The sequence below is a fragment of the Euleptes europaea genome, chromosome 14 (assembly GCF_029931775.1).
Source record: "Euleptes europaea isolate rEulEur1 chromosome 14, rEulEur1.hap1, whole genome shotgun sequence".
NCBI lineage: Eukaryota > Metazoa > Chordata > Lepidosauria > Squamata > Sphaerodactylidae > Euleptes > Euleptes europaea.
Genome location: NC_079325.1, coordinates 3,068,306 through 3,086,088, shown reverse-complemented (window position 1 = coordinate 3,086,088; position 17,783 = coordinate 3,068,306). Strand labels below are relative to the sequence as shown.

General features: G+C 47.4%; 1 protein-coding gene across 1 annotated transcript in view; it reads right to left on the bottom strand.

The window, feature by feature from the left end:
* DRD2 (dopamine receptor D2) overlaps window positions 1-17,783 on the bottom strand; it is a 79,314-nt gene that overhangs the window by 8,813 nt on the left and 52,718 nt on the right. The window contains exons 2-5 of the mRNA XM_056860310.1: window positions 8,997-9,293; window positions 4,666-4,775; window positions 3,478-3,614; window positions 1,201-1,397 (exon numbers count right to left, since the gene is read on the bottom strand). Of these exons, the coding sequence (XP_056716288.1) occupies window positions 1,201-1,397; window positions 3,478-3,614; window positions 4,666-4,775; window positions 8,997-9,269 (717 nt within the window). The 5' untranslated portion in view covers window positions 9,270-9,293. The remainder of the gene's footprint in view (window positions 1-1,200; window positions 1,398-3,477; window positions 3,615-4,665; window positions 4,776-8,996; window positions 9,294-17,783) is intronic.

The following is a 17,783-nucleotide window of genomic DNA, read 5'->3' as shown; positions in this document are numbered from 1 at the left end:
CCCCTCTGGAAAGGACTCTGTTTTTGTTTTTAAAACATGGCACAATGGCCAAAGGGAGCGAGGCGCTTGTCATTTTAAGTGTCACTGGGGAGACAGGCAGAAAATTAATTAATCCCGCGTCTCTGTTGTCTCCTCCGTTGTCTCTGCAGCTGCTGGGCCAAGTCGTTTCCTAGCCGTCGTTCACTGCCCAGCTCACGATTGTGTTGCCGCGACAGCCTTCCTGCCCGTTTTCTTCCTTTTCGCACTTAGCTCCAGTCAGGGGGTTCTGCTGTCAGCAGGTAACTGGCAGGATTTGGCAATTCACCCAGCTCGAGAAATGGTATCAGCAGGTAATGGAAGGAGAAACCTGTGGACCAGGTCCCTCAAATGTGGTTGTGCAGAATCAGCAGTGAAACAATATGTCAAGAACAAAAACACTGTCGTCCAGGTGTCCCCTGCATGGTGCCAGTGGGTGCCACGGCACCCACTGATGCCTTTCCTAGTGCCCACCATGTGTTTTTTTAAAGTGGGAGGGGCCAAGTAGGGCTTTTGCCCAGCAAAGCTTCTGATTGGCCATTGGAGATTTGATTGGCTTTGCAGATTTTTAAAAATGTTGCATTGGCAGCAGATGCCACCACAGAGCAAGGATCTTCGATGTGACTGAAGGTAAGCTGGGGAAGCCATTTTTTTGCTGGGTCTACCTCCTGCATAAGCCATTTTGTGGCTGTGCCCACTAAGCTGTCTCAAAAGTCCAAAAGTGCCCACCAGCTCAGATAGGTTGGGGATAAAATTGCCAGGTCCCTCTTTGCTACCAGCGGGTGGTTTGGGGGGCAGAGACTGAGGGAGGGGGGTTTGGGGAGGGGGGGACTTTTCAATGCCACAGAGTCCAATTGCCAAAGTGGCCCTTTTCTCCAGGTGAACCGATCTCTATCAGCTGGAGATCAGTTGTAATAGCGGGATGTCTCCAGCTAGTACCTACAGGTTGGCAACCCTGGTTAGGGACTCCTGCTGTAATCAAAGGACCCCACTATGGACACATCCTGGAGAAACTTTTCACCCGGGAGCAAGGGATGGAGAAGTCATCAGCCATCTCTGCAATCCGCAAGTTTGCTCATGCTAAGCTGCACATATCTGGGAAGGGAAAAGGGGGAGGGGAAAATCCCAGGGGCCAAAGAGGAGGAGTGGGAATGGAGAGAGGGGAGGGGGCACGGGGGCTCTTACCTTCAGTGGCATCTGCGTGTCAGAGTCCGGGCCCACGTGGGTGGCGACGCGCTTGGTGTTGACGCGCTTCCTGCGTTTCCGTAGCACTATGTATATCTGTACGTACACCAGCAGGGTGACAATGAAGGGGACGTAGAAGGAGACGATAGAGGAATACACAACAAAGGCAGGATTGGCAATGATACACTCATTCTTCTCTGGAAGACACAAGAGATTGCAGGAGCATCGTCCTAGCCATTAGGAGCTACTGCCAGCTTGTGTGTGTGTATGCGTGTTACTATTGAAGGTGCTACTCTTTGGAGCAGGGGGAGAATTTCACCGGCCTCTGTCCAAAGCAATCAACTCCAAGCCAAGGACGAGACTCTCTACGTGGGAGCAGCAAGTCCCAGGGCAGAACTAGTTCTGCATTGGACACCCAACAGCCTCAAACCCAGGGTCAAGGTGAGGGTAAAATCTGATCCCTCAGATGCTTCTCACCCCAGCGGGGGCAATTTTGCCTCCACTACAGCTGAAGGTGACGGGGATAGGGTTGCCAGGTCCCTCTTCACCACTGGCAGGAGGTTTTTGGGGCAGAGCCTGAGGAGGGCGGGATTTGGGGGAAGGGAGGGTCTTCAATGCCATAGAGTCCAATGGCCAAAGCGGCCATTTTCTCCAGGGGAACTGATCTCTATAGGCGGGAGATCGGTTGTAATAGCGGAAGATCTCCAGCTACTACCTGGAGGTTGACAACCCTAGACGGGGCCCTAGAAACCTCTCTGCTCCACTGTGGCTCAAAAGAAACAAAAAAGATGAACAGTTCCTTAATTCATTGTTTGTATGTACAAGTTGAGTATCTCTTATCTGAAATGCTCGGGACCAGAAATGTTCTGTATTTCGGATCTTATTGTGTTTTGAAATATTTGCGTATACCTAATGAGATTCCTTGGGGATGGGACCCACGTGTAAACACGAAATCGTTTATGTTTAATTTGCACCTTATACACATAGCCTGAAGGTAATTTTATACAATTTTTAAAATAATTTTGTACATGTGGGGTGGGGCATCATGGGGAACCTGCCATTGGCGTGACCAACCTGCACATGAGCCATTTTATTACCCTTAGCGGTTGCTCAAAAAGTTTTGATTTTTGGAGTATTTTTAATATCAGATTTCTGGATAAGGGATACTCAACCTGTATTATTACTTTATTACACAGTTCTTAATTGTGCAGTGTACCTTGATTGTCAGTGAGAAAGAGGGGACTATAAATAAAGCAAGCAATTTAACAAGCAGGAGGGGCTGTGGCTCAGTGGTAGAGCATCTGCATGGCATGCAGAAGGTCCCAGGTTCAATCCCTGGCATCTCCAGTTAAAGGGACTAGGCAAGTAGGTGATGTGAAAGACCTCTGCCTGATACCCTGGAAAGCCGCTGCCGGTCTGAGTGGACGATACTGACTTTGATGGACCAAGGGTCTGGTTCAGTATAAGGCAGCTTCATGTATTCAAAGCAGGTAAGTAAGCAGATAGATAGATAGATAGATAGATAGATAGATAGGTAGGTAGGTAGGTAGGTAGGTAGGTAGGTAGGTATAGCCAGCTTTCACATCTACTGATTTGGCTTTACCAATGACAGATGGCTTTGAGATTCAGGGTGGGATAAGATCCCACGTGGTGTAGTTGCTAAGAGTGTGGGACTAGGAGCTGGAAGATAAAGGTTCAAATCCCCACTTGCGCCATGGAAGGTTGCTGGGTGACTCTTAGCCCTGGCCCTGGCTAGTATTTGGATAGACAACCTCCAAGGAATACCAGGGGCGTGATGTGGAGGCAGGCAATGGCAAACCATCTCCGAAATGTTTCTTGCCTTGAAAACCCTACAAGGTTGCCATAAGTCAGCTGTGACTTGACAGCAAAAAAACAAAACAACCCGCCCCCCCAAAACCAAGGGCAGTCCTGTGTATAACTGATTCTGAACCTATGGCTGCCCTCTAAGGTTCTCCAATAGAGATGAGCAAGACCTGTCCGTGTCTATGGGAGAAGGACAGCTAGCGGGAAAGTGCACCCCCTACAGGAGATGAGAGTGTGCTGCATCAGAAGCCCTGTGTGACCAACAGAAACACATGGGACAATTTAATGTTGAGTTGTCCCAAGGAGAAGGACAGTACCAACTTCTGTGTCTGTTACTAGGCAGAAGAAGCTTGGCCAACATAGGTAGAGAAAAAGCAGGTTCAATGTGCAGCCTCTGTGCACTTTAACCCAGCATGGAACACATCACCTGCTGACCCATTCTATGGTGCTCACCTGTGTTGTTCAGCCCAAAAAGCAACGGGCAGGAAATGGCAAATGACAGGACCCAAACCACCGTGATCATGACGGTGACTCTGCGCTTGGAGCTGTAGCGGGTATTGTAAAGCATTGGCATCGCCACGGCCGTGTACCTGTGAGCCAGGAGACAGAAAGGCACTCTTCAGGACAGCTGTGCCGCTCACCTGAGCAGCTGAAAATCAAGCAAGAGAGAAGATAGGCCAGTTGGACCCCAGCGGCGTCGCAGTGTTTGGTCAGGACACACAGACACTGTCTAGTGAGAGCTGAGTCCCCTCTTGTTTGCAAGGGCCTATCTCAGAGGTCCCCAACCTTTTGCAGCCTGTGGGCACCTTTGGAATTCTGACAGAACATGGTGGATGCAGCCACCAAATGGCTGCCACATAGGGTTGCCAGGTCTCTCTTTGCCACCGGCGGGAGGTTTTTGAGGTGGAGCCTGAGGAGGGCAGGGTTTGGGGAGGGGAGAGACTTCAACACCATAGAGTCCAATTGCCAATGCGGCCATTTTCTCCAGGGGAACTGAGCTTACTAACGTCTTAGGACGCAGTTGGAAGAGACGCAGCCCATAGTGGCATTTTGAAGGTTTTTTTAATATGAAGGTATTTTGCTGAAGAAGCCACCTAGTGGGGAAAACGTCAACAATCCGGAAGACGTTCCTGTTCTGTGATTATCTGGTCGCCTCCCTTGCATAAAGACTTGTGTTCTAACTCTCTGTGAGCTCATTAGCCACACAGTTTGCATTTTCTTAGTGACCCTTTTTGGGAAGTCTGTAAGGACTATGTGAATTTCTGACTTCTTCTGACCTGTATCAGTCAGTTCATTTGTATTATATTGTATATTGTTTTGCACCTTTTCACTTTATGCACTATAGTCATACACTATGTAAAATTAATTAAGATAATATATTTTGTTTGCATATTGAGCCGATGCTGGTATTTTTTTTAGTACCTGGAGGTGCTCTGCTCTGAAAGCAACGTTTTTGCAAATCTGCACCGCCAATCAAATCTCCAATGGGTGTTCAGAAGCTTTGCTGGGCAAAAGCCCCACCTGGCCCTGTCCACTTTCTAAAATCACATTGTGGGCAGCAGGAAATGTGTCAGTGGGTGCCCATGGGCATCCTGTTGGGGATCCCTGGCCTATCTGTATAGAAATGGGGGGTCTCTTTACCTGTCAATGCTGATGGCGCACAGATTGAGGATGCTGGCCGTGCACATCATGACGTCCAGGGTGACAAAGATGTCACAGTGGATGCGGCTGAATCGCCACTCCCCAACCACCTAACCAAAAAGAACAAAGGAAAGGAAAAGATTTAGCATCAGCTATCGAAGAGCCAAACACTGACCTGGATGGCCCAGGCTGGCTCGATCTCATCAGACCTCAGGAGCTAAACTGCGTCAGCCCTGGTTAGAACTTGGATGGGGGGCCACCAAAGAAGTCTTTATTGGTCTTGGACTGTATTAAATACATTTGACTCACCAAAGCAGTCTAGGGGCAGAGTGGCAGAGGCAGGCAATGACAAACCACCTCATCAGATCTCAGAAGCTAAGCAAGGTCGGCCCTGGTTAGTACTTGGATGGGAGACCACCAAGGAAGCCCAAGGTTGCTACGCAGAGGCAGGCAGTGGCCCAACCACCTCTGAACGTCTCGTGTCTTGAAAGCCCTATGGGGTCTCCATAAGTCAGCTGTGACTTGACAACAAGATAAATAAATAAGTAAAATAAAAAACAGAGAGCCAAATACTATGTACAACTCAGCTTTGACATAATATGTAACAGCCAACACAGTCTAGGGGTCTACCAGGATCTTTCCTGGTCAGTTAAAGGGACCATCTGCCCTTGTTAATGGCTGTTGTGTAATTTTTCTGCACATCTGAACTCTCCGTTTTCAGACAACAAGGGAACCAAATGCATCAGCCCATGATAAATCCCTTAAGAGAGCATCTTCACAGGGTAGACAACTGTGGATATTGATCACTACAGGTATTATAGATCAAGATGGATCCCTTTGCCTTCTGCAGTCCTATAAGAATAGGCAAGTGGGTTAGTAAAGGAAGCAAATGTATGCAAAACTACTTCATTTCAAGGAGAGTATTTATGTTTCCTTTTCGGAACACTGGCTTTGATGTAATTTCGGGGGTGCGGTGTGGGGGGGGGGAATAGCATGCATACTGTGTTTTCCCTGTGCTGCACAAATCACACCTTTGAGCAAGCTTCCAGATGTTCCTTGCTTGTAGTAAACATCGAGATGTGTCCAGAGATATCAGCACTGATCCCATCAGCCCGAGAGAATTTGGAAACAGACAACACTGTCCTGAATCCACATCTAACAAGCTGTCAACAGCCTGCCTCAGCCAGCTCAGCCTGGTCTGGGTTTCTTGGAATCTGCCCCAACATCTCTCAGCATCACTGGCTTTATGGAAGAAGACGGGCCGCTTCAGAAGGGATTAACAGACAAACTAGCAAGGCGTGACATGCAGCGTGGGTGAATGGGAAAGGCACAGGCAGCCATCTCAAAGGAGAGCTGCTTGAGACCCTAAGAACAGTCCTGCTGGACCAGGCCCGGCTTCTTCTCTTCAACAGCACCCTCCTGGATACCTTAGGGAAGATCACAACCAGAAAGCAAAGACTCCAGCCTCCCTGCATTGCTTGTTCTGCTCCAGAGGCTTTTTTGAGGTATTGTACCTCTGTACATGGAGGTTCCATTTAGTTGTCCTGGCTAGCAGCCATAAAACCATAGACTCATAGAATCATAGAGTTGTAAGGTCCCATACAGATCATCTAGTCCAACCCCCTGTCCAATGCAGGATCAGCCTAAAGCATCCAAGACAAGTGTTTGTCCAGCCGTTGCTTGAAGACTGCCAGTGAGGGGGAGCTCACCACCTCCCTAGGCAGACAATTACGCTGCCGAACTACTCTTACTGAAAAATTTTTTTCCCCTAATGTCCACCTTTCCACTCATAATTTATACCCATTATTGTGAGTCTTCTCCCCTGCTGCCAAGAGGAACAGCTCCCTGCCCTTTCAAATACTTCAAGAAAGCAATCATGTCCCCCCTCAACCGTCTCTTCTCCAGACTGAACATTCCCAACTCCCTCAGCCTTTCCTCGTCATTCAGTGTCCACTGCTCAGATGTTGCCTTCATTCTGGAAGGGAGGGAGTGTCCTGGGTAAATTCAAGAAAAACACGAGAAGCAAAACTACACCCAGAGGTAGCAGGCAAGAGGTTTCGGTGAGATTTGATAAGTTCAGAACTTTGTCACGAAAAACTCATTTGAAATTCTTTCTTTTTGCTGTTTTCGTACCAGTGATTATTTCCATATGTCACACAAAATACCAATGAATTAATTAAAAAATAGATACAAAAATTAATCTAGGAGGAGGCAAAACCATCAAAATCCAATCAACACAATGAAAAGAAATCAAGGCTTGACACGGATGAATCATCACTAATTCTTAATTTGATGCTAGCGTAAATTATTATTCTTCTCGTGACACTGACAAACTGATAGCCCTTTTGGAGAGGGGCTAAAGCTAGTCACGCTGGAGGATCAGAATCGGGCCGATACCTCCACCCACACACTGATTGCCAGCCGCACTCTGCCGGAAATCTGAAAGCGAAGCTCTGCCTCTACTAGGGTTGCCAACTTCTAAGTAGTAGCAGGAGATCTCCTATTACATCTGATCTCCAGCTGACAGAGATCAGATCTGGAGAAAATGGCCACTTTGGCAATTGGACTCTATGGCATTGAAGTCCCTCCCCTCCCCAAACCTCGCCTCCTCCAGCTCTGCCCCAAAAACCTCCTGCCGATGGCGAAGAGGGACCTGGAAACTAGGCTTGTCAACCTCCAGGTACTAGCTGGAGATCTCCTGCTATTACAACTGATCTCCAGCCGATAGAAATCAGTTCCCCTGGAGAAAATGGCTGCTTTGGCAATTGGACTCTATGGCATTGAAGCCCCTCCCCAAACCCTGCCCTCCTCAGGCTCCACTCCAAAAACCTCCCACCGGTGGTGAAGAGAGACCTGGTAACCCTAGCCTCGACTCCTCTGTTTGTTTCAGTGCCACACCCAAGAAGAGAAGAAAAGAGGAACTCGCTGGAGAAAGGCTTGGCTTAGCTAGGCTGGGTTCCCTCAGTCACTGAGGGGGAATCCCCAGCCACTTAATGGCATCCAGCAGGGAAACCAGCGTATGGAAGAGAAGCCACGCTTAGAGCTGGCGGATTTCCTGGAAGGCACGTCTTTGCTTTCTAGCCAGCATGATATAGTAAAGAGCGGTGGTTAGGAGGGACAGATGCTAATCTGGAGAACTAGGTTTGATTCCCCACTCCTCCACATGCAGCCAGCAGGGTGACCTTGGGTTGGTCACAGCTCCCTTATAGCTCTCTCAGCCGCACCTACCTCACAGGGTGTCTGTTGTGGAGAGGGGAAGGGAAGGTGATTGTAAGCCAGTTTGATTCTTCCTTATGTGGTAGAGAAAGTTGGCATATAAAAACCAACTCTTCTTCTTCTAGCAAACCAGGCTCTGCTTCCTGAGTCTGTCTGAATTCAGCCAAACTAGCCTGCCTGTCTTGGAGATGCCCCACCAGCACAAAGTGCCACAGATGAGTTCCGGGCACACGGATGCGGGGAAGGAAGGCAAAGTGTCTGTCATGAATTTGGGATGGTAGGATGGGGGGCAGGGCTAGAATTGCCAACCTCCAGGTGTGGCCTGGCGATCTCCCTGTGTAGAAAGGTAAGAATGGCTCTAGGTGGGGTCCTGGGGTTGCCAACTTCCAAGTGGAGCCTGGAGTTCTCCCAGAAGGGCTTGCCATCGAGCAGCCATGGCTCAGTGTTAGAACATCTTCTTGGCATGAAGAAGATCCCAGGTTCAATCCCTGGTGTCTCCAGCTAAGGGTTTCCAGCTTCAGGTTGGGAAATACCTGGGGGTTTGGGGGTGGAGCTTGAGGAGGGTGGGGTTTGGAGTAGAGAGGGACTTCAATGCCAAAGAGTCCAATGGCCAAAGTGGCCATTTTCTGCAGGAGAACTGATCTCTATCGGCTGGAGATCAGTTGTAATAGTAGATCTCCAGCCACCTAAGCTGAGAGGACCATGCAGTAGGTGATGTGAAAGACCTCTACCTGAGATCCTGGAGAGCTGCTGCTAGTCTGAGTAGACAATACTGATCTTGATGGACTGAGGATCTGGTTCAGCGTGAGGCAGCTTCATGTATTCAGAATCCCTGTTGAGCTCCCAGCCTTCTCCGATCTGTCCCTTTCCTAGGCTCCACCCCCAAATCGCCAGGAATTTCCCAGCCTGGAGTTGCCAACCCTACAGTGTGCCCATTCAGGCATGGATGCCCCTTGCTCCTATGCTCTTCCAGTGATGAGTGTGGGCATGCGAGTTTGCTCTGTTGTCTGGCTCGCCATGTGCTGTAACTAAATGGATTACCAAAAAAATGGGGGGGGGTGTCTTCTAGCTAGGCTGTAGGACCCTGAAGTGAATCCCTGCCCCAGCGCACATACCTCCAGATAGACCACCCAGGGCATCACCAGCGTGGCCACCAGCAGGTCCGCAACAGCCAGGCTGACTATCAGGTAGTTGGTGGTTGTCTGGAGCGCCTTCTCTCTCGACACAGCCATGCACACGAGCACGTTGCCGAAAACGATGACGAAGATGAGCAGGGTGAGGAGCATGGCATAGTAGTTGTACTGGTGGGCCTTCTGCTCCGGGCCGGACCCGTTGAAGGTTCTGTTCTCATAGCCATCCTCATACAAGGACATATTTGGGAAATCCATGAAGAGAAGCGTATTTGGATCTGCCTTGTCACAAAAGGAGGAGACAAAGTCATTGGTAATTGAGTGGTAACCAGTGGAGGAACAATGGCAGTTCCCACATCTCAACACAAAATGCCTCAAAAAAGGAGTGATGATATTGCTTTACTCTGCTCTGGTTAGACCTCACCTAGAGTACTGTGTTCAGTTTTGGGCACCGCAGTTTAAGAAGGATGTAGAGAAGCTGGAACGTGTCCAGAGGAGGGCAACAAAGATGGCAAGGGGTCTGGAGACCAAGTCCTATGAGGAAAGGTTGAAGGAGCTGGGTATGTTTAGCCTGAAGAGGAGAAGACTGAGAGGGGATATGATAACCATCTTCAAGTACTTGAAGGGCTGTCATAGAGAGGATGGTGCTGAGTTGTTTTCTGTTGCCCCAGAAGGTTGGACCAGAACCAACGGGTTGAAATGAAATCAAAAGAGTTTCTGTCTAGACATTAGGAAGAATTTTCTAACAGAGCGGTTCCTTGGTGGAACAGGCTTCCTTGGGAGGTGGTAAGTGCTCCTTCCCTAGAGGTTTTTAAGCAGAGGCTAGATGGCCATCTGTCAGCATTGCTGATTCTGTGACCTTTGGCAGTTCATGAGAGGGAGGGCACCTTGGCCATCTTCTGGGCATGGAGTAGGGGTCACTGGGGGTGTGGGGGGGAGGTAGTTGTGAATTTCCTGCATTGTGCAGTGGGTTGGACTAGATGCCCCTGGTGGTCCCTTCCAACTCTATGATTCTATGATCCTATGATTCTCCGGAATGAAGTAGCTGAAGGAGAACTTGTTAGAAAATTTAATACTGAGAACTGGGAGGTAACAGAGACTGGGAGTAGGTGTCACATAAAAAGCAATAATGTCCATCTTTTAGGCGCTTGTATTATCTATCTGGCAATGATAATGAATCAGCAGTGGCCCCCTGTTGGGAGAGAGCAACGCCATTTAATTTGGATATTGCATTCATTTATGCTTTAAGCAGGACTGCAAGATGACAGTTGCCTTGCTGTTTGTACACCAATGAACATACACACGCCTCGAACACACCATTCTATCCCTCCATCCACTACCTGTTCATTTACAATTCAGTGAGGTATAAAACTGGAAAGTGTGACATTTTCAAAACAGAATTAAAAAAAAAACACTTTCATCTGACAGCCTGTTTCCCAGTATGTGTTCATCTTTATGGCATGGTGCAGTATCCACATTCAGTTCATTCAGAAAAGAGCTCGGTTTGGGAATCAGACCAGATTATTATTCAGCAACCCACAACTAACAGTCTTTCACAAAGTTTAAAAGCTAAGTTCAACTGTGAATTTTACAGGTGAATTTGTTGGAAACTTTCACTCCAGAATATACCCCCCCACAAGGGGTGCTACTGCTACACCACTGTGAATACCCCCCTGCAATGTTTGATCTTCAGTTCTTCCTTGTGCAAATCAAACCCATGAGTCCTTACCTTCACGTGGTTTTCTGTTACTTCATTGTTTCCCCCCGCCCCCGTTCAATGTAATTTTTCTATCCATCACATATAAATGATTTAAAGGTGCCATAAACTTAACAAACCTATTGGGAAAACCAGCAACCCAAAAGGATGAGATGAAAAAGTTGACAGGAACCACACGTGGCTAGTGTGTCAGGATTGTCAATCCTGGGAAGGAAAATTCCTGGAGATTTGGGGGTGGAGCTTGGGAAGGGGTGGGACCTCAGCGGGGATATGATTCCGTAGAGTCCATCCTCCAAAGCTGCCATTTTCTCCAGGAAATGGATCTCTGTAGTATGGAGATCAGTTATAATTCAGGATCTCCAGGCCCCACCTGGAGGTTAGCAACCCTAGGTCTGGCAGCATCTCTCCAGAGTCACAGATGGAGGATTTTTAAGTCTTTTTTAAAAATAGCCCTGACTTTCACTTGATTAAAGAATGACACAAGAATGTTAACAATCTTTCTCCTCTCTTGCCTCCTGACCCTTAAAAAAAAACCCTGGAGAAGCCAGGGATAGATGTGTGAGAAGGAGGGCAACAAAGATGGTGATGTATGGTCATCTGTCAGCAATGCTGACTCTATGACCTTAAGCAGTTCATGAGAGGGAGGGCACCTTGGCCATCTTCTGGGCATGGAGTAGGGATCACTGGGGGTTTGTGCGGGGGAGGGAGTTGTGAATTTCCTGCATTGTGCAGGGGGTTGGACTAGATGAACCTGGTGGTCCCTTCCAACTCTATGATTCTGCATGCCAAGCAGATGCTCCTCCCGACAGCCCCACACCCTAGGAGGGAGAGCATTTCCCACCGCCAAACTCATTATTTGCTCAGGAGCTGGAGGGGGTGTTAGATATCGTCTCTCATCGTGGCTAATTTGGACTCACTTCCTTTAGGCTGTCACGGCTCCCCATCTTTCCAAACCTTCAGACTTCATTTTCAGTGTTGTATGAGCTGTTGTTGTCCCCCCCTTCTTCCCTGTGTCTCATTAAAACGAGCAAACTAACGGGGGAGAATGTCAGCCCGCACCAGGGCTTTGAGGAGCGTCTTCCTTCGACAAGATCTCTTGCTGAGAGTGACTCGCTAGCAAGTTGCTCGGCAGCAGTGCAGATCTAATTCCGGGTGTGCTCTCCTTTGTATAAAACAGCTGCTGCTCCTGGGAAAGCAAGGAGAGACGCCGCTCTTATCAGAGCCCACTTCTGCCGGATAGAGCAGATGCTGCATGTTGCCATCACAGAGGATCTGGTGTGGAACTAAGAGCGGGGAGGTCATGCCATAATACTAGAATGTGGGGTCATCTGTTGAAGCTGGAGGGTGAGAGATTCAAAACAGAGAAAAAGAAGTATTTGCTCACAAAGTGCATAGTTAAATTGTGGAACTCCCTGCCCCAGGATGTGGCGATCGTTGCCAACTGGGAAGGCTTTAATTGGGGAGTGGACATGTTCATGGGGGAGACGGCTATTCATGGCTCCTAGTAAAAATGGGTACTAGTCATGATGCAGACATATTCTGTCCAGGATCAGAGGAGCATGCCTGTTATATGAGGTGCTGTTGTCCTGTTTGTGGGCTTCCTAGTAGAGTCACCTGGTTGGCCACTGTGTGAACAGACTGCTGGACTTGATGGGCCTTGGTCTGATCTAGCAGGGCCTTTCTTATGTTTCTTATGTTTCTTTAACAGGGAAGTAGATGTGTTCATGGAGGAGAGGGCCATCCATGGCTACTAGTAAAAATGGATACTAGTCATAATGCAGACCTATTCTCTCCAGGATCAGAGGGGCATGCCTATTCTGTTAGGTGCTGTGGAACACAGGCAGGATGGTGCCGCTGCAGTCGTCTTGTTTGTGGGCTTCCTGGAGGCACCTGGTTGGCCATTGTGTGAACAGACTGCTGGACTTGATGGGCCTTGGTCTGATCTAGCATGGCCTTTCTTATGTTTCTTATGTTCTTATGAGGTGGAATGCTGTCTTCATTCCTTGCTTAGAATTTTCCCAGAGGCACCTGGTTGACCGCTGTTGGAGAGAGGAAATTGGACTTGGGGAAGAGTTGTGTGGCTCAGTGGCAGAAATCACTTCTGGACATGCTGGATTTCTACATTTCGGGAGTTTTGACATGCTGTCAAGTGATTCACCTCCAAACTGCAATCAAAAGGGGTGTTGGTCCCAAATTCTGAAATAACACAATCCCTTCTGAGTTTGCTTCCAACTAGAAAAATCATATGGGGTAGGGGGAAGAGGCAGGTTGTCGGGTGTGGTGGGGAAGGAGTAATAGCAGTGAGATAGGGGAGCATCAGTTCACACTAACAGGAAAGCAGAGGCTGAAGTCGCCTGTGTGGCTTGAAAGCTTGCTTGCACCTGCGCTAATCAACCTGGAGCCTAAAAATGGCACTTCTAAGCTATCATTTTCTGCTCTTGAATTGAACAGCCCTTGAATTGAACTCGGAGAAACTTGGCATTTTTTCCAGTGGCTTCCCTTTGAATCGATCATCAGTCCCATGGGGAGATAACAAGGATGTTAACCACATGGATCTGAGAAGAAGGCATCAGCCTGCTGAGAAGACACGCTGTCATGCCACATGTGATGAATGAAGGCCCCGCCTCAACCCCCCATCTCCTGTTGAGGGCTCTCAGCTCGAGTGATGCCTTGGCACTTCTCCCCCTCCTTCCAAACTGGCCTTTCGGCAAATTCTAGTCCGCTGTTTGTGGCCTTTCCTTCCATCTGTGAATTGAATAGAAAAGCTTCTAGGGGTACTTCTGAAGAAGCCAGGAACCTCCCAAAGAATAGTGCGTGCTTCTAAGAAGTAGGGCAGATAGCTGGTCACTAGAGTTGCCAGCCTCCAGGTGGTGGCTGGAGATCTCCTGTTATTACAACTGATCTCTAGGTGACAGAGAGATCAGTTCGCCTGGAGAAAATGGCCACTTTGGAAGGTGGACTCTATGGCATTATACCCCATTGAAATCCCTCCCCTCCCCAAACCCCACCCTCCTCAGGCTCCACTCCCCAAATGTCCAGGTCTTTCCCAATCCAGAGCTGGCAACCCTATTGGTCACCCCAATTCACAACTGGTCTCCCTGTGGCTTCCCCCTCAGGATGAACTGGGCCACTAACTAGGGATATTTTATTCTGAATTGAACGAAACAGCCCCCCCCCCAAATAATAGCCAGGTTTCATCCCAAAGTATAAAGGATTGGTGATGTGTTAGGGTTGCCATCACCAGGTTGGGAAATACCTGGAGATTTGGGGGGTGGAGCCTGGAGAGAACAGGGTTTGGGGAGGGGAGGGACCTCAGCAGGGTACAGTGCCTTAGAGTCCACCCGCCAAAGCAGCCAATTTCTCCTGGGGAACTGATCTTGGTAGGCTAGAGATCGGTTATAAATCCAGGAGATCTCCAAGTCCTACCTGGAGGTTGGCAGCCATAGTGACACCACAAATTTTGTGATGCAAAGTTTTCTTACATTAATATTCATGTTGCCTACCTTAAAAATACAGTGGCTTTTAAAAAACTCTCCTTAAAAATTAGGAAAAATGTCTATGTGAGATTTTTGGACTGAGTTGGAATGACATTTCCACAGAGTCGGAAAAATAGACCCACATATTGGTATTAAAAGTGGTATGGATGAACACATGAAGCTGCCTCATACTGAATCAGACCCTTGGTCCATCAAAGTTAGTATTGTCTACTCAGACCAGCAGTGGCTCAGGCAGAGAGGGGTCTTTCACATCACTGACTTGCCTAGTCCCTTTAACTAGAGGTGCCGGGGATTGAACCTGGGACCTTCTGCATGCCAAGCAGAAGGTCTCTACCACTGAGCCACATTGCCATCCCCTAGGAAGGAGTGGCTTATCCTATCAAGCGTAGTGCCTATCAAGTTCTGGCTACTGTTCAATTGCTCCTCCCATAAAAGTAGTTGCTGACCAGGTAATACATTTCAGTTTTGAAAAGCCTCACTGTGACTTTTTTGCTCCTGCTCTGTGAAGACAGACAATGAGAGCTGAACCACAGCACACGTGATCCTTAAGCAAACTGCTAAGAATGCCATCCACAACTCTTCTGGATCCACTATGAGACTTTGGGCCAATCAACAACTTTCAGTCTCAGTTTCCCATCTGTAAAATAGGAAAGATTGTGACCTACCTCAAAAGAGTATTGTGTAAGGTGCTCTGGCTGTAAAGCAACTTTTCTAATTTAAATTGCTACACACACACACACACACACACACACACTAGTATTCAGTGGTGAATGTTCTAGTGGAAAGCACCAAACACCATTTAGCATGGCCAAATGTGTAGGAAATTACAATTTCCCAACATAAGTCTATTCAATTATGCAAGGAAAATGCCTTCCCATTTTTTCTTCCCCATTCCTCAAGGTTCCCTTGCCGCACTGTTTTCCCCTAGCCTCTCATTTGATTAAGCCTTTATCTAGCCTGGCTCTAGAAGAGATTAAACACTGATTAGAACACTCCAGTAAACAAAACGATTTAGCAAAGGTTTATGCTAATTGGATAGCACCGTGGTACTTTTACAACAGTTAAACGGCTTCCAAAAAATCATATCTCATAATTGAAAAAGCAAATTTTCATAACACTACAGAAAATCACATAATGGCAAGTGATTTGAGGAGAATTGCAATTGGATTTGGAGAAATGGGAGCATCATATTCTTATAATCCTGTCTACACAAGGAAATTACTCCTTACATCTAAACAGACAAAGGGCCTTTTGGTCTAGGAGCCGGGCAAACCATGTTCCATGCGAGGGAGTCGGTTACCCCTTCCCTATGGAGCCACACATCTGTCCAGGAGATTTTGGTCCCGGGCTTTAGGCAGCTTCTCTGTCCCTACTGACAACAGCTTACTTCAAAATCTGGTGAAATTTTAAGACTCAAAGTAAGATGTTGGAATTCTGTTTTGAAAGACATAAACTTTGCTGGTAATTTTAAGGCATTAAAAAGAGTGTGGCAAGTGAACACCACAGAAATAAACTGATTTTTATATGCTGCCATCCTCCAATAAAAACCTGGAAAGTGAATACACATGAAGCTACCTTCTACTGAATCAGACCATTGGTCCATCAAGCTCAGTATTGTTTACTCAGACTGGCAGCAACTCTCCAGGGTCTCAGGCAGAGGTCTTTCACATCACCTACTGCCTGGTCCCTTTAACTGGATATGCTGGGGATTGAACCTGGGACCTTTTGCCTGCAAAGCAGGGGCTTTTTCCACTGAGCCCTAACCCCTCTCTTAGGACCTCTTATCACCAATCTAATTGTTTTTGGCAGGTGAAGTGGCAGGAAGCAAATATGCAGAGTGGTAGTTTAGATGTGCCCAGTGGGAACTGCAAGAAAGCGAGGCTGGAAGAAATTGGATAGGGTTTCAGATAGAGAAATGAGGGAAGAGGAAGTTAGGGAGAACTAAAGGGAATAATTTTGGGCTTGCATGTGATATGCTAGGAATTTTTCTTCTGAATTTTAAAATACAGCTTTTCCTGAAGAACTTGATTTGCAAAAGGGAATATATCGAGAGCAGATGCACCTCAGTTGTCCCTGTCAGACGTTTATTGAAAGTATTAAGGAATGACAGCTGTGCGAATAGCAGACATGATATTGATTGATTAGCTATTTCATGCAGTCTGCACTCATCACACTATTGACAAGCAGCTTTGCACTGTTGAAAGAAGACTCCACATAAAGAGACAGCAATGGGTGAATGATGCAGGGAACAGAACTGAACTCACATCAAACATATCAATGTTTGCTAGCTTGGTGTGGTGGCCTCTCCAGGAGTTTGACATGATCATACAATTCCTTGCCTACAGACCCAGATCCCAAGCCACACATCCAAGCCTGGCGTCAATGCTGGGCTCCTGTCCTTCTTGCCTAGTTAACCATGGAAGACTTTCTGCCTGCTGCATTTCAGGCTCAGCTGAAACCCACAGCTTGCCTTTCGCCTCTGGCTCCATCTCCACCCAAGTCCATGGCAGTCTGTAAAGCAGGAAAAGGCAAAACTCTGCCTCTAGGAGAACAGAACGCAAACTTCAAAGTGGAGAGAGGCAACAGAGGGATGGCAGGAGAAGAGAATGCGAAGGGGAGGATGGAAAAAAGAAAGGCTAGAACAGTCAGAGGTGAGATTGCATAACTGGAGGCACTTGGAGATGGGGGCAGGTGGGCTAGGCCAAAGAGGGGAAAGGGGAGCTTTGGAGGAGAAATCCAAGATGCAGAAGCTTGGAAATCAGGCTCCTGTTTGCTGGTCAAATTCTTTATGTAACAACTATGATTATGGTGATAATGATATCAATCCTTGAACCTTTGTGTAGCATTTGAGTGATATAACCATAACAGTGAATTACTCCAGTTGGGAGACAAGTTATTTAATCTGAGCTGCACACCGTCAGTGGACAAAGCGCTCCAGGAAATTTTAAAAAAAAATCTTCTCCCAGCTTAACCCCCAAGAACTATTTTTGGTTCCGGTGGTTCTATAGGTGAGGAGGAAAGCTTGAAAAGGAAACAATCCATTTCTCTTTTTCACACACATAAACAAGAGATTATAGGTCTTCAGCACCACGGAGAGCGTTTTTCTTCTGTTTATGGAAACGGAAAATAGCAGCAGACCTTGAGAGATGGCCATTTATAGAAGAAAGCAAAATAATTCCTGTAAATGTCTAGAGTTTTCCTTTTCAATAATTGTCTTTTGCAGACTCAAGAGTCTCTTTACAGGATCTATGGAAAAGTCGCTACATAAGATCACTTTCCTCTCCAAATTGGCACAATGTTCTTGGGCAAAGTTTCTGCAAGTTTGCAGAGTTCTCTGATTCCCCCAAAGCCAACAGCTTAATCTTAGAACATGAACCTACCCCCAAGGCTACCGAGAGCCCATAAGTCACAAAAATGCAGATTCCCTCCATTCTTTGTGGGCTAAATTCAAGCTGCTTAATGTAAGAACATAAGAGCCCTGCTGGATCAGACCATTTGTCCATCTAGTCCAGTATCCTGCCTCACACAGTGGCCAACCAGTTCTATGCTTGTGGCAAT